This window comes from Euleptes europaea, chromosome 1 (genome assembly GCF_029931775.1).
Source record: "Euleptes europaea isolate rEulEur1 chromosome 1, rEulEur1.hap1, whole genome shotgun sequence".
NCBI lineage: Eukaryota > Metazoa > Chordata > Lepidosauria > Squamata > Sphaerodactylidae > Euleptes > Euleptes europaea.
Genome location: NC_079312.1, coordinates 113,983,733 through 114,000,619, shown reverse-complemented (window position 1 = coordinate 114,000,619; position 16,887 = coordinate 113,983,733). Strand labels below are relative to the sequence as shown.

Here is a 16,887-nt window from a genome sequence, read left to right as displayed (position 1 = left end):
ATGGGGTTCTCGGCGATTTGGGGGCTCCTGCTCGGAGCAGCGCTGCTGGGTGGGGGCGAGGCATCGTGCGGGTATCAGGTAAGGGAGACCCTGGAGAGCCGCTGCCAGTCTGAGTAGACAATACTGACTTTGATGGGCCGAGGGTCTGATTCAGTAGAAGGCAGCTTCATGTGTTCATGTGTTCAGGGGACTCTGAGAGAGCCGCGGGGGGTGCGGGGAGCGGAAGGGTCTCCTGAGAGCCTGAGATCGGATGGTGGAAAGCGAAAGCGGCGCTGTCTCCAAAGGGGTGCGGCAGTTTAATGGATGTCTGCATGGAGCAGAGAGAGGCATTCAATCAAAAAGTGAGATCGGATACTCTGGGGATCTGGTAGGGGGAAGATAAGGCGAATGTAAGATGTGTTGGCTTACAGAGATCACTCATATCAGGGACTTACTAGGGCTATAGTTTTTTCTCCCTGGGATCTAAAAAAGGACCTTGATGAAGATTTTAGCTATGGGTCCTTTTTTAGGTTTTGGTGAAAAAACAATCATTGGTAAGATGATGTATCAAAAGTAGGCCTTAAAGATTACTTAAACGAAAGGAGGGATCTTGGGTGGTTCCTGGTAAATACTGTGAAAGAGGAACGGCGATGCAGCGTGCCCAGAGTGACACTCTTGCTTTCTATGTTAATATTTCTCTGAATCACTATTTCTGCCTGGTTCTGCTCTTATAATTGTTAATGCACATTCAAGTTCCTACTTTCACGGTAAGAGTCCAGTGGCAAGAGCAAAGGTGCATTCCCTAAATCAGGCAGGCATGGCAAAAAGAGGAAGCAGTTCTAGGGTGAATCATCGGTATAGGCCATCTGGGAAGAAGAAGAGTTGGTTTTTATACCCTGCATTTTCTCTACCTTTAAGGAGTCTCAAGGTGGCTTACAATCACCTTCCCCTCCCCACAACAGACATTTCTTGAGGTAGGTGAGGCTGAGAGAGCTCGAAGAGAACTGTGACTGGCCCAAGGTTACGCAACTGGCTGCATGTGGAGGAGTGGGGAAACCAACCTGGTTCACCAGATTATAGTCCGCCACTCATTTGGAGGAGTGGGGAATCAAACCCGGTTCTCCAGATCAGACTCCACGGCTCTTAACCACTACACCACGCAGGAAGGAAGTGTTTTCAGTGGGCAGGGGGAGCACATTGTTAGAACTACAAAGCCTCAAGAGTGGGAAAGGAGTGCTACTAGCTTGGGATGGTAGATGAGACCAAGGCTGTTCTTAAACCAAGCCCTGCAAGCTCAAAGGGCAAATCTATACAGTCTGGGCTTTTCCTACAGAGTAGGGCTGGAGGCAAAGCATAGAAGAATTGCCCTGCTGGGTCAAACTAAAGAGCATCTAAAGCCAGGATTCTGTCCCCAGTAGTGACTACCAGCTAGAACCATCCAGAAGGGCTCCCACATGCTTTGAGAATATGGTATCGATATTGTAGTTAACATGCTGGACTTTGACCAGAGAGTCTTGGGCTGAATCCTTTCACTTAACCATAAAGTTCACTGGGTGCCCTTGGGCTTGTCATTCTTTCTCAGCCTAGCTTGCTTCACCGAGATTTGTTGTGAAGGTAAAACAGGAGAGGGGAGAGCCACATATGCTGCCCTTCGTCCAAGGATAGATGAGATACATGATGGTGGAAGCCATTGTTCCATTGAGCTAATTTGTTTTGAACGTTGCCATGTGCTATGGCCATGAATTTTACATGCTGCGTGAATAAATATCTTCTGCCATCTGTTTCCCCCCCCCCCCCACTGCTGCTTCTGGGCTGTCTGAGTGGCATCTGACTATACAAATCCCTGATCTTCCTGACACCACACACCTTCCAGAGAGAGCTGAGTTGGACTGTGATCCCGATTGTCCGCTCTCCGATAACATTTTGGGGACAGTGGGTATAAACTGATTAGAGAACAATAGGAAGATAGGTCCGGGTCTTTATTGTCAGCCAGTAGGGGATGCCTTTCCCAACAGCTGTGTCACATGAACACGTGAAGCTGCCTTATACTGAGTCAGACCCTTAGTCCATCAGAGTCAGTATTGTCTACTCAGACCGGCAGCGGCTCTCCAGGGTCTCAGGCAGAGGTCTTTCACATCACCTACTTGCCTAGTCCCGTCAACTGGAGATGCCGGGGGTTGAACCTGGGACCTTCTGCATGCCAAGCAGATGCTCTACCACTGAGCCATGGCCCCTCCCCCTTCATCTCTAATCTGCTGCTTTGCTTTCTGATCTGCTTCTCTTATGCCCTGAGCCTAAAAGTCTGGCCAATCTCACTCCAGGCAAAAGTTCCTTCCTGTCTTGGGTTTGTTGGAACTGATTGCCCCAGGAAGCCTATATATCACGGCTGGCAGTATGGCACGCCTGCATGTGGGTAGTTGAGTTTCTCACGCAGCTCTAGTAGGAGAACATCCTGTGCCGTTGTTACCTCCTCACACTGGCAGCATAAACTCTCTGCTTCGTGTGGGATAGGTGCAAAGGGTGTGAGATCAAGTGTTACATCAAGGCCAGATTGTATCGAAGGAGCACTGTGCTCTCATGCTTCAATGCTTGGCGCATGTAAACCTAGCAGCTTATGGAAATGATTGCTGTGGATTGTTGTCAAGGCCAGCACAGTAGCAAAATGATGTGGAGCATTTGAAAACCAGGAGAAAAGCACAGCCCAGGCCTCTGCGTGTCACTTTGGAAACCTTCACCATTGGTTCTGTCCTTCCTCGGGAAACACAGCAGTATCCTCCTTTTACTGGCAAGCCTTCCCTAGCCAAGAAGCAAGCTCCATTCATAGCAGTAGAAAAGAGCAAGAATCCAGTAGCACCTTTAAGATTAATAAAATTTCTGGCAGGGTATGAGCTTTTGTGAGCCACAGCTCACTTCTTCAGATGTTACCTCTTCAGATATCTTCAGAGTACCTGAAGAAGTGAGTATCGGAAGAAGTGAGAGCCAGCGTGGTGTAGTGGTAAAGAGTGGTGGTTTGGAGCGGCAGTCTCTAATGTGGTGAACCGGGTGGGTTTCCCCACTCCTCCACATGAAGCAAGCTGGGTGACCTTGGGCTAGTCACAGCTCTCTCCAAGCTCTCTAAGCCCCAATCTCACAGGGCGTCTGTTGTGGGAAGGGAAAGGGAAGGTGATTGTAAGCCTGTTTGATTCTTCCTTTAGAAAAAGTCAACATATAAAAAGCAACTCTTCTTCTTACGAAAGCTCATACCCTGCCAGAAATTTTGTTAGTCTTTAAGGTGCTACTGGACTCTTGCTCTTTTCTACTGCTACAGACAGACTAACGCGGCTACCCATCGTGATTAATCTCCATCCAGCAGTGTGTATATGTGTCTACCTGCACACACTCAAGCAACTTGGCTGAGGAGGAATTTGCTCTCCCAGGCTGGACAAGTGTGCAACTGCCTTTTGCAGTGTGAAAGGAGAAAATGCAACAGAAGTAAAGCAACAGCTACTGCTAGATATTTTTTGATGCCCCTGGACGTCTCTTTACACATGAGGCTTAAAAAGCATTTTGTGCTATTTAATATGAATGTAAACCTGTATAGGCCAGTTTAATTCTGTGATGAATGTTTCTTTTCTGCATTAAAGCGGACTCACCCAAGAGGCTCAAATAGTGTTAAGTCTCATATATGAAAATGCTCTTGGAGTGCCTATGTGAACATCAAGTAGCTCCAGCAGAGAGTAGGAAGCAGAAGCTGTATGGCAAGTTTCTGTAAGTTGATTGCTGGCAGGCCCCCAAGGCCTATCGTAACTTTGCTGTGAGAGCCAGCGTAGTTATGAGCGGTGGTTTGGAGCAGTGGAGTCTGATCTGAAGAACCGGGTTTGATTCCCTACTCCTCCACATGAGCAGCAGAGGCTAATCTGGTGAATGGATTTGTTTCCCCACTCCTACACATAAAGCCAGCTGGATGACCTTGGGCTAGTCACACTCTCTCAGCCCCTACCTACCTCACAGGGTGTCTGTTGTGGGGAGGGGAAGGGAAGGTGATTGTAAGCCAGTTTGCTTCTCCCTTAAGTGGCAGAGAAAGTCGGCATATGAAAACCAACTCTTCTTCTTCATTTCGGGCCCACTATTCCATTCTTTTGTTCCTCTGTATGGTACAAACTTCCTAGTTGTAATGAAATCGAAGCACCCTTTGGCTATACAAAAATCGGCCTTACACGTATTTATTCAGAAGAAAGTCTCATAATTTAACCAGGACAACTCCAAATAAAGCGGGCATAGGATTTTGTCTTTTGAGTTGCAGGAACTCTGCAGGAACTCACTTCAGTTAAGCCACTCAAGTTTCCATAAGTCCTGAAACGAGCTTTCAAACTACAAGTGAGCAATACAGAAAAGCCCTTTGCTTGAAACTTTGACAGCAGTGTGCGACTGAGAACCACGGCGATGGATCTCAGCCCCTTTTGCTGTTGCACTAGACAACGCTACCTTCACAGCAAGATAACCTGGAGAATTTGGGCACCCAGCCTCTGTGGCTATCAAATTCTGTTCCATCTGAAAATGTCTCCCTCCCCTTGCCTTATCCCGTAGATCAGAATTGTTTCCCAATGCATACTATCAGCAGAACCTTAGAAGGCCTTCTTTTTGGCTGTTCTGACATCCTTGCTTTGTGTTTCTCTGCTTGCATCTAAGATGTTCTAAGATGTTAGGTAAGGCATGTATAGGAAAGTAGAGTACTTAACCCGCCACCAACACCCTGCGGCACACTTAATCGGTAGTACTGAAGCTGTTAGCGACCCTTCTGTAAAATTGTAGTTTTCAGGGATGGCTTTTTCAGCTGACTGGTGCCCCCTGGTGGCAGTTCGTGGAGTGTGTTGTTGTGCTGTGTAACGTAGCTCAGAGAAGCACCCTGTCTCTCCCTCTCTGCTTTTCTAGTCCTGCCCTGTGACAAAACCCAACATGCTCAATATCCATCTTATCCCACACACACACGATGATGTGGGCTGGCTGAAGACAGTGGACCAGTATTTCTTTGGAGGTGAGTTGAAGCCGCAGGGCAAGGGGATGGTGTCTCAGCAGGGTCCTAGCATTGCTGTTCGCACCAAGAAGGCTTGATGCTTGATCACTTGGGTTGGCCCTTTTTGCTGACCATTGCGGTTTGCTGCCAGGGTCACGGCTGTCTGTGCTGACTGCGCATAGGTCGGAGCAGGCGCAGTCCAATATTGCCCGCTGCTGAAATAGGAGTTGAGATTGCACCCCTTAGCCTTTTGGCCAGATTAAACCACATCAGTGATGCTCTAGGAGAGCAAAGCCCTGTATCTCCTTGGCAGTGAATTGTATGGCTCCTCACTGGCATGCATCCTACCTTAGGCCGAAGAAAGGCTCCTTAGGCGGGAGGAAGGCTTCATTCTCTGCTCAGCAGAGTGGTAGGAAACATGCTGCATGGTCTAAGAACCCTTAGTATATATACGGTAATCCTCACCGCAGCTCTGTAAGGCAGGCCAGTACGATTCTACCGTATTATAAATGAAAATCGTAGAGTTGGAAGGGGCCATATAGGCCATCCTTGTACAACCCCCTGCTCAATGCAGGATCAGCCTAGAGCATCCCCGACAAATGTTTGTCCAGCTGCTGCTTGAAGACAGCCAGAGGGGGGAGCTCACAGTTGAACAACTCTTGGGCCGTTTATGCTTGGTAATTAGCAGCACGTTCCAGGCTGAAGTGCCCCGCATATTTTTGAGTTTTTCACGCTGAACCGTCATTCAGGAAGTGACTGCGAAGCCGGCACATACCTGCTTTGCATTTCTTAAGAGCCTCTTTAATGCGACCTTTTGTGTTTGCTCCACCTTGAAGAATCCCCTCAAGGAAGCATGCAAAATGACAGCTGGGCATTAGCTATGCAATCGGTGGTTGGCTAATGGAAGGAACGAAGGAGCAGGCAAGTGTGGGGGATGGAATTTCTCCTTTTGCATCAGGACCATGAATAGGCATTTTAAAAGTCACATTTTAACGAAGAGCTTTGAGCGAGCATCAAAATTGACCCTGCATAAATGGCCTTATTGGAATTTTTTCCCCCTAAGATCTGAGAGGGAGAGATGCTTAAGGCAGTCCAAGGAGTTCAGGGCAAAAATGACTTTTTTTAGGCAGCAGCTGGCGCTGTTACGCTGCACCAGCTGGAAATGGGTCAGAGTTGCCCACTGCCGCCAGTCGATGGGTGTTCAGAACTGGACTTCTCTCCTCCAGCTTCCTGCTGAGCACACAAATGCCAGCCTGCTGTTTTGCATTAGATCTATGCAGATCAGTGCTGCTGATAAACAGGCCTTGGGCATCCTCTTCCTTCCCTGCATGCACCTAATACCTTCCTGTTGTTGTTTTTTGAAGGCCGTGCTAGTGTGACTGGATTTTGCAAGCATATTTGCCTTCCAAGGGCAGAACAAAGCCACTGGAAATACAAGCCTTCTTTCAGCATCTGGCTGTTGAGGAGCATCCCGGGCTGGTTCTCTGCTGCTTCATGGATGAAAGAGGGGGTGGGGTTGAGGCCTGTCATTGGATGCTTTCACACATACTAACTAATGCACTTTCAATCCACTTTCAATGCACTTTAACGATCATTTGGAAGTGGATTTTGCCAGTTCACTCAGTAAAATCCAGGTGCAAAGTGCATTGGAAGTGGATTGAAAGTGCATTACTCAGCATGTGTGAAAGTACCCTTGGTCTAGAACAAAGCTTCTTAAACTGTGGGTGGGGGTCGTGAAAAATTTGGCAACAAGCACATCCCTCTCATTAGTATGCAAATTTGCTTTTGTCTTTAATAAATGGTAATGTTATATGTATACCAAATAATTGTTTTTAAATGAATTTCTTTATGATTTATTATCAGTAAATGTTTGATTTGTATACCTATTTTATGTACCTATGTACCCGGGGTTGCGTAAAAATTTATCGGGCAAAAAGGGGTCGCGAGTGGAAAAAGTTTAAGAAGCCCTGGTTTAGAACAAAGCTTCTTAAACTATGGGTCGCTACCCCATATGGGGTCACGTAACTGAATGTGGGGGTCACGAAAAAATTGATTTATTATCAATAAATATTTGATTTGAATATCTATTTTATATACCTATATTCCCGGGGTTGCGTAAAACTTTCACAGTCATAGAATCATAGAGTTGGAAGGGACCACCAGGGTCATCTAGTCCAACCCCCTGCCCAATGCAGGAATTTCACAACTACCTCCCCCACACACACCCAGTGATCCCTAGGGAAGGAGCACTTACCACCTCCAGAGGAAGCCTGTTCTACTGAGGAACCGCTCTAACTGTTAGAAAATTCTTCCTAATGTCTAGATGGAAACTCTTCTGATTTAATTTTAACCCGTTGGTTATGGTCCGACCTTGTAGGGCCGCGAGTGGAAAAAGTTTAAGAAGCTCTGGTCTAGAAGACTGGCTGTTATAGCCCATTTGGCCGAGGGTGGCCACAGATGAACCAGGGAGCATCGGGCCTCAGCTTTTCTATGAAGCGCTGCCTCTTCCAACCAGCCAACCGTTGGAGGTGGTGCCTCACAGGTGGAAGGCCCCAGTTCTGCCTTGGGAATTCCTCCTCAGCGGCTTTTCCCTTGCAGTCCGCAACGACATCCAGCACGCTGGGGTGCAGTACATCCTTGACTCGGTCATCCTGGAGCTGCTGGCTGACCCCACCAAACGCTTCATCTATGTCGAGGTGGCCTTCTTTGCCCGCTGGTGGGGGCTGCAGACCGATGCCATGCGCCAGGCCGTGCAGCAGCTTGTTGCTGAGGGTAAGACTGAAGAAAGAGAGTTGGACCTCGTGTGGTGTCTCTCTCTGCCTCATAATGTAATGCTTGAGGTAGTGATGGAGGGATGAGCATGCTTAAGGGAAAGACAAGGATGGAGTCCAGGGCACCTGAACACCAGAACTAGTTCAAAAGACTAGTTCAATAGGAGCCCCGTGGTGCAGAGTGGTAAGCTGCAGTACTGCAGTCAAAAGCTCTGCTCACAACCTGAGTTCAATCCCAGCAGTAGTTGGGTTCAGGTAGCCAGCTCAAGGTTGACTCAGCCTTCCATCCTTCTGAGGTCGGTAAAATGAGTACCCTGTTTGCTGGGGGTAAAGGGAAGATGACTGGGGAAGGCACTGACAAACCGTAAACAAAGTCTGCCTAGTTAACGTTGTGATATGATGTCACCCCATGGGTCAGTAATGACCCAGTGCTTGCACAGGGGACTACTTTGGGGAGGGGCCATGGCTCAGTGGTAGAGCATCTGCTTGGCATGCAGAAGGTCCCAGGTTCAATCCCTGGCATCTGCAATTAAAGGGACTAGGCAAGTAGGTGATGTGAAAGACCTCTGCCTGAGACCCTGGAGAGCCGCTGCCGGTCTGAGCAGACAATACTGACTTTGATGGACCAAGGGTCTCATTCAGTATAAGGCAGCTTCATGTGTTCATGTTGGCTTTCCTGATATGGGGATGGAGAAGATTGGCTGGCACTGCTTCTACTTGCACCTGCATTGCCAGGTCACAGCCTGGAGAGCGCTTTGGTCTTATGTTATTATTTTTTAAACTACTCCGCACCCATGAACTGGAATATAGATGTTGCTTCTCCTCCTTAGCTCTTCTGGCGTTTTGTAGCACTGCTCCCTCCTAGTTGTTGTAGGGCAAAGCAAGAGTCCTGTTTCCTCCAGGCAAGAAAGGAGGATGGGTAGCAGGAGGGACAACCCCATGACCGCATCCTCCGTGGCAATGGAGGGCTGTGACTTAGCAACTTTGGTGGCTGATAGGGTTGCAGGCTGAGTGTGGGTAGAAATGTGCAGGGAGAATAGTGGTTGTTCTTCCTCTTGCATAGCCGTACGGCCTGCGCTGTGCTCTGTCTTGCTTCATCACATTAGCAGTGTAGTTGTGAAGCTGCAGTTCCCTCTTCTTCCCCTGCTGTAGTGTACAGATCTCCCCCAGGGTTCCCGTTTCAGTCTGGGTGGGTGGCCACTGTCTTCCAGCTTGTGTGTTGCATGCCTGCCCTCCTCAGCTGAGCGGCGACGAAGCATCGCCTGCACCTCCTCTAATCTGATGCGCTTTCCCTCTCGGCAGGGCGTTTGGAGTTTGTGAATGGTGGCTGGTGCATGAACGACGAGGCGGCTGTACACTACTCGTCCGTCATTGACCAGATGAGCCTTGGGCTCAATTTCCTGAAAGAGACCTTCGGCGAGTGCGGCCGGCCCCAGGTTGCCTGGCACATCGACCCTTTTGGGCACAGCCGAGAGCAGGCGTCGCTGTTTGCGCAGGTCAGCCCCCCACACCGTGGCTACATCTCCCCTTGCCCGCATGGAACGGGGCGACGTAACTGGCGTCCTGGTCTTCAACCCATGAATTGGTCCTTGAGCTTTGCCTGCCTTCTTGCTCCCGGGGCCGGGATGCGCCGACTCCATTTGCACCGCTCCTTCGGCCTCTCAAACCCTTTCTTTGTCTCTTTGCCCAGATGGGCTACGATGGTTTCTTTTTGGGTCGCATCGACTATCAGGACAAGGCCCGGCGCGAGGCGGTGCGCGAGATGGAGCAGCTGTGGCGTGGGAGCGGGAGTCTGGAACCCCCAGTGGCCGATCTCTTCACTGGTGAGTAAGGGCACGTTCTTAAGCCTCCCTTCTTGTGGTTTGGGGTCGCCATAGCTGAACATCAGCCAGGTCGTCTGCTTAGCTAGTGCAAACGTGGAATTGTTCCCCTAGAAAACGTGGCAATCTCTTACCTCCAGATATTACCAGGGGATCTTTCAGTAACTGGCTCTGGTGATAGCTGGAAGCAAGAGATAGGCTGGTGGTTAAACTGCCCCAGGTTCAGAAGTTGGTTCTTGGGTCCCTCTACATGAATGTCTAGAAAATGCGGGGGGCGGGGGGACAGCTTACAAAAAATGACAGGAGTCAAGCCTGCTGCTTGAGGCAACATGCGGAGATAGTTGGGAGAACGGCGGAACAGGAATGCTTAGGCACTGCTACATCTTGCTTAAAGTTTTGCTTCAGACTAATACATGAAAATGTATCTGAAGAAGTGAGCAGTGGCTCATGAAAGCTCACACCCTGCCAGAAATTTTGTTAGTCCTTAAGGTGCAACTGGACTCTTGCTCTTCTCGACATGAAAATGTGCTTGTCTTGGACAAGATGTGGTCAGTCAGAATAAGCAGGGAGAAGACAGTTGCAAGGAGGTGATGGAATTGAACTTTTGAGCTGCCCAGTGAAAGCAATAGAGATGTTTTTTTCTTCAAAAGTGGAGCTTCTGGTCAATGGGACCGTAGCGTAATGTAGGAAGAAAATGATACCATCCCAAGAAACGAGGCTTGTTTCTGTACTCTCACTCCAACGCTGCAGAAGCAAAACTAGGCACTAGCAGGGGTGCTGGTTTCCTCCACATCCTCCACTTTCTTGATTTTCAAGAAAGAAAAAAGAAAAAAAGGAAAACAAAAATTGATAGGTATATATGTACAATTGATACATAGATAGTAACATTAAAAAAAAGACCAAGACTGGGGAATGGAACAAATCAATCCTATCATACAAATAATTTTAATATTTATAGCTATAATTATATTTATAACTATGCCAGTTCAAACCTTTCTCGCCTGTTATACTGACGGTAAAATAATCATTTAAGATTGTTAGATAGTCTAACCCAATATATATTTGAGATGTGCGATTGTCGCACACCTTGTATGTTAGCAATCACTCAATCTTATTCTGTATATGGTTGCTGGTGTTCTTTTTTTATTTTTCTCTTAAAAAGTTGTCACAATAAACTTATAGAAAGGCTTCCAATTTTCTTGATGTTCTTGCGTTTTATCCATCAGATAGCCTAGCTACTTCTGAAGTGAGTGGTTGGCCACCCTGTAGCTTTACTTGGGATCCCTGGTTCCCAGGGGGGAGGTAATGTCATGTGTGTTGTGTACTTTTTTCCTGATTGTTTTCTATTTCTTTGCCATCAGTTCTGCTGGGTAGATCACAAAGTTGAAGAGGTTTTTTTTAGGATTCTAGTGAGAGCAACACTAACAACACGCATAACTGGCTAGGTCATGGGTGTCAGCGTTTGTCTGTCCCAGGAATCGGCTTGTACTCTTAACCCCATAGAGCAGGGGTGTCAAACTTAAGGCCCTGGGGGCCGGATCCAGCCCCTTGAGAGCTCTTATTTGGCCCAAGAGCCAGTCCAGGCAGCCACCCCACCCCCCAGTCCTGCATTGTCAGTGATCAATGACTGTTAAATAAAAGAAAATACTGTAAGAGTGTTATTGTTTTAAGCATGTTTGTATTTTAAGTAAAAAATGAAGTAAAATAATATCATTAATCGGCTTTGCCCGTGTCTTCCATAAAGTTTGTAGTTCCAGTAGCTGGCATTAAATTTTATGGTACACCTGGCCTGGCAAGCACCCATGGCCCTTTCCTTTCCTCTTTTTTTCTCTTGGTAGGTGTCCTACCCAATGGCTACAACCCGCCGATGGCTCTCTGCTGGGATCAGTCCTGCTCTGATGACCCCATTGTGGATGACAACAGCGATGAAAACAATGTACAGAGTCTAGTGACCTATTTTCTAGGGGTTGCAGCTGCCCAGGTTAGAGGAAGGAAATGGGGTTTGGGGGGTGGGACTCCTTGGTCCCCTCCTTAGTCAGGTTAGTGTTGGCTGGAGGGAAGGTGGGAGGGGTGAAGCAGAGTCTGGGATAGCAGTGACGAAGGAAAAACGGTCGGCTGTCTCCAAGAGTGCCTTGCTGAGGAACAAGGCGTGCCTCTTGGGGTAGGGGGGGTCGCCGCTGATCGGTTTATCAATTGTCGACACTGTTCCCCGCAGTCCAAGCACTATCGCACCAACCACATTGTCATGACAATGGGCTCCGATTTCCAATACGAGAACGCCAACCTCTGGTACAAGAACATGGACAAGTTGATCAAGCACGTCAATGCGCAGGTACTCTGGCCTTATAGCCTCGGCTCTCTTCCTAGTGGGCAGGCTATCCCCACACTGCCTGGTTTCTTAAGACCTTTGTTTACGTTCCTGGGAAAGGGGCCGAAGAACATTCTGTGCTCTGAAGTTGGGGGTGGGGTAGGTCAAAACACAGGTTCTCCCCCACAAACGCTGTTCTGCAGCAATACTATGTAAATGTCAAGTCCTCTCCCAATGTATTTTGATTTTCCAGCAATCCCGCAATGCAGACAATTATTTATGCTGGCTAGACTAAATGCGATTCCATCAGGGGAGTTAACGGTTCGTCTAAATAGGGTACCGTATTGTGAGAGAGTAGGACAGTGTGGCTCTGGTCAAATAGACATTCTTCAGTATTCCTTGTTTAGCTGCGACCTGCTCAACGAAGGGAGAGACAGATGGATAAAGCCTTTCATCTGGGAATCTGCTTGTGAATTGGAAAATGTGAGGGTTCTTTTAGCAAGGGTGGATTTTGACACTTCATTGGCAGTTGCCAAGTTTTTATCGCAGTCAATCAAGATAAAAAAACCAATTCTCTTATTGTTTATCTAGATATCTGTTTATACACACACACACATACATATATGTATGTATAAATAATATAGTTCCTTTTAAAGTTTGATCTTAGTGTGACATCGTTCAGGGCCGAATTGGCCATATGAACAGTATCATTAAGTAAATGTCAAGTTGAGACAAGGATCTTGCCCCCCCCCCCCATAAGGTATCTGGAACTGGTAAATCCGATTTTAAATGGCGCTGAAGCAGTCAGTGAATTCTGACATCAAAACTATGTGTGCTTGTGTTCCCTTTTCACACCATAGGTGAATCCAAAGCCTGACAGATACACAAATACGGGCATCCCCTCCATTGCCCACAAATTCCATTTTTTGCATGCAGAGACAAAACAGGGGAGAGGCAAAGCCTCTGTCCTCCTTCTTGTTTCACTCCAGACAGCCCTGAGATTGGGAAGGAGCCTCTTTCCTGGTCTCCCACTAGCACTGCCTCCTTTAGAGCAAAGAACACACATGAACACATGAAGCTGCCTTATACTGAATCAGACCCTTGGTCCATCGAAGTCAGTATTGTCTACTCAGACCGGCAGCGGCTCTCCAGGGTCTCAGGCAGAGGTCTTTCACATCACCTACTTGTCTGGTTCCTTTAACTGGAGATGCCCGGGATTGAACCTGGGACCTTCTGCATATCAAGCAGATGCTCTACCACTGAGCCACTGGCTTCTCCAGTTAGTGCAGGAGGCTCTGTGATCTGGAAAGCTCCACCATGTCGCATGCAGCTACTTCTGGTGCTTTCTTGTGTAGGCCCCACCTCAGATTATCATCCCTTTCTTCCTCCCTTGCCCATGCCCTTCTCTCTCTCTTTAAAAAAATACCTCTTTTATTGAAGCGTCTGAGTCGGTATACTGCAGAGAGGTGAGAGTTAAGCTGTGCCAGGGGGCCCCCCTGTTAGTGAAGGGCACAAGAAATTGGCAGAGAGGAAAGGGACACTCAGAGCGTCAGGCCTGTTCTTGTCCCACAGTCAGGGTTCCATCAGTATGGCCCAGGACAGCCCTTTAGTTCCCCAGGGTACGTTTGCCTATTGATTAGCCTCATTTCTCTCTTCCAGCAACACCAAGGGAGCCTCGTCCACGTTCTCTACTCTACGCCAAGCTGCTACTTGTGGGAGCTGAATAAAGCCAACCTGTCCTGGTGAGAGGGCTGGATGTTCTTCCACGCTGTCCTGCTTGCAGCAGGAGCATTTTCTGTGGCAGGTCCTAATCTCATCTCCCTCTCTCACCCTCTTCCTCCAAGCTTGGGTTTAATTTAATTCTACCTCTGTGAGACCATCTCTGCGTGGTCTGGGTTTTAATGTGGCAAGAACTGGCTGCTTCAGAGGCCTGTGAAAGCTGCTGTCAAAATGGAGTCCCCCAAGGAATGAGAGTGGCCCAAAGGCCCAAAGCCTTCCATTGCTGCTGTCATTTTTAACTCCTGCCCTGATGTTTTTCTGCTTCTCTTCATCCTTCCCTGTGCCAGATTGGGAGTGTGGGGCAACCCTTCCTTCCTGGCAAATGTGCCCCCTGTTGTTGTTGTTGTTATTTCAGATTTATAGCCTGCCCTCATTCCCAGCCAAGCTGGGCTCAGGGCAGGTAACATCCTCTAAAAAGACATCAGTTAAAACACTATATCGTAAAATATCAAACAAGGTGACCTTAAACAACTCATGCGCCACCATGGAACCGGATTTCGGTAGATCAACCCCCCCACAGATACCAAGAGTGGGGGGGGAATGGGGAGGCCAGCAACGATGGATAAACTTGCGGCTGCCCTCAATTATAGGCCTGGCGGAAATAGTTCCATTTTACAGGCCCCTAGAAGCCCCTACATTGAAGCAAGCCCTTTGGGGCAACTTTGTCCCCCTCCCCGGGAAAGGAGTCTGCTGGGCTCTCCATCTTAGGGATTCTGGACTTCCCCCAGTGAAGATGTTCAGGAGGACATCATGGCTGATAAGAATGCCCAGCCCCACTGGCTGAAGAGGTTGCCTGCTGCCCATCTGCAAGAGGGTACAAAAATTAATTGATGACACAACTGTTGTTAGTGTAATAAATACCGTCTTGGTACCAAGGCATCTGGGTAGGTTAAGGGAGCTCATTCTATGCCAGTTGTTAGACTTTCTCCCTCAAGTGATTTGTTTTGTTTCTGTATGAAGCCAGCTGGGTGACCTTGGGCCAGTCACAGTTCTCTCCGAACTCTCTCAGCCTCACGAGGTGTTGTGGGGAGAGAAAGGGAAGGCAATTGTAAGCTGGTTTGAGTCTTCTTTAAAAGGTAGAGAAAATCAGGGTATAAAAACCAACTCTTCTTCTTCTGTTGTGGAGTGTTTCATGCCATTTCCATATTGTAGATGGGTGAAACAGAGACAGGGAGCCACACAGGCGGTTGGTGAAACCATGGGTGAAGAGGGAATTGGCCTCCCAAGTCGTGGCACCTTGCCCCACACTGGCCCCTCTCCTTGGCTGCTCACCAGCACTGGAGATTAATCTGCATGGCAGGGGCTGGTGACATGCCACCTGCAGAGAGATGGCGCTGCAGGGGGCGTCCCTCTTGTCTGAGGAGAATCTGGCTGATGGAACTCTACATTGGACAGGTCTGTGAAATACGACGACTTCTTTCCGTATGCTGATGGCCCCCACCACTTCTGGACAGGATACTTCACCAGCCGGCCGGCTTTGAAACGCTATGAGCGGCTCAGCAACAACTTCCTGCAGGTTTTGCGTGCACACTCTTTTGTTGTTCTCCTTCCCCGGGCTGGGAAAAGGACAGAGGCCCAGCTTTCCCAAGGTCTGGCCCAGCCTTGATCACTGACTCCTTAGGTTCAATCCCTGTTTCTGCTGTGTCCCTTCGATCTCATCCAGTACCTGACAGGCAAGAATGTCACATTCTGACACTGCTTTTCCTTTTTTTCAGGTGTGCAACCAGCTAGAGGTGTTGGCTGGCACCCGAGCGAACGTGGGGCCTTATGGCAATTCCAGCAGTTTTGAGCTGCGTATGTGAGATCCTGAGAGGGTTTTTGGGGTGGGGTGGGAGAGAATAGATTTCACCCTGACTTCGTGTTGATATTAGGACGAGAGCCCTAGTAGCAGCTTCTGTGACAGCCTGCAAACGATATCAGTCACTATCTGGTCTGATTTGTGCTTGGATTGAGGGAGGTGGACCAGAGAGCGGTCCTGCTAGAGAGCACCGTGAGGGAACAGTTCCAGGGTCGTAGTCTCCGTATCGGGGCCAGTGGTGGCCACTGTCTGTTAAGGGTGTGCCAAGAGGTATACTGTGGAAGTGGGTCATGCTGAACACTTTTGAGTTGGATTCTTTAATATTAGAATTACAGCTCTCATACTAAGAAATAATTCCAATTGGTGTTTTAACAGATAACAAGTTTATTTAACACAATCCGCTCCCCCCCCAAACAGTTGGGATGAAATCCTCAGGGTCTGTATCCCTCACCCAATAGATCAGGGGTGTCAGACAGAAGGCCAGCGGCTGGATTCAACCCCTTGAGAGCTTTCATCTGGCCCATGAACCAGTCGAGGCAGCCCCAGCCCCCAATTCTCAATCTGGGCTGGCGAGGCATGGCCCGGCCCGACCAAATGCCATTTATGTCATATCCTGCCCTTGTAAATTGAGTTTGACACCCCAGCACTAGATCTTCTCTTCCAAATTTCAGGCAGAAAGGAAAATGGATCATGTGGTTGAGAGGAGCTGAATTCTCCTCTCCCCTTGCTTTACGTTGCTGTGCTTTGGTTCCTTCAACATTTTATTTCCCAGTTACTTCTGATTAGCTCCCGTGACACTCTGGTGTTAGGCGAAAATCCACTACCACCACCACCACATCTTTCTTTATAAGTAGGTGGCAGATATTGCTTGCTTTCCCCCCACCCCGCACCCCTGGCTAATAGTGACTTCGGTGGGTGATTTATATCAAGAGATGTCACTCTTCAGTTGTATTTTTGCCTGACACTACGAATAATGAGAGACCACAGATCCTGAGTTGTTAGCTCTCTTTCATGGAGAGACAACCTGACCCTTCATCATACCATGGTGTCTTGTGGTGGGATGTGTGTGGCTTCCCCTTGTTCTTGCCCTCCCTCCCACAGTCCTCCTGGTGAGAGATGACTGAGTATAGATATAGGGCAGATGAACTGCTTATTGCCAGGTGGGTGAAATCCTGGCCTTTTGGCTCTGCTTCTCCCTCCCCTCCCATCTCTGCTGCTCTGCCTGCCTGCCTGCCAGCCTGTTGTGGAGGGTGAGGGAGTCAAGACCATCTGTGCCTCTATTCCTCCACCCATCCTGCTGGCGTGAGCAAGCAAAGCCTTTGCCTCCGTCCTCTACCAGGCAGGTGTGCTGTTGGCCACTGAGGGGGAGCCATGGCTCGGTTTGCTTCTCCTCACAGGTCTTCAAAACAGGCCAGCTGCTTGTTGGAGGAGCAAACAGT

General features: G+C 48.5%; 1 protein-coding gene across 1 annotated transcript in view; it reads left to right on the top strand.

The window, feature by feature from the left end:
• MAN2B1 (mannosidase alpha class 2B member 1) overlaps positions 1–16,887 on the top strand; it is a 38,991-nt gene continuing 22,104 nt past the window's right edge. The window contains exons 1-10 of the mRNA XM_056848005.1: positions 1–78; positions 4,891–4,993; positions 7,571–7,744; positions 9,046–9,239; positions 9,434–9,566; positions 11,402–11,544; positions 11,779–11,895; positions 13,531–13,613; positions 15,046–15,166; positions 15,366–15,444. Coding sequence (XP_056703983.1) covers positions 1–78; positions 4,891–4,993; positions 7,571–7,744; positions 9,046–9,239; positions 9,434–9,566; positions 11,402–11,544; positions 11,779–11,895; positions 13,531–13,613; positions 15,046–15,166; positions 15,366–15,444 — 1,225 coding nt within the window. The remainder of the gene's footprint in view (positions 79–4,890; positions 4,994–7,570; positions 7,745–9,045; positions 9,240–9,433; positions 9,567–11,401; positions 11,545–11,778; positions 11,896–13,530; positions 13,614–15,045; positions 15,167–15,365; positions 15,445–16,887) is intronic.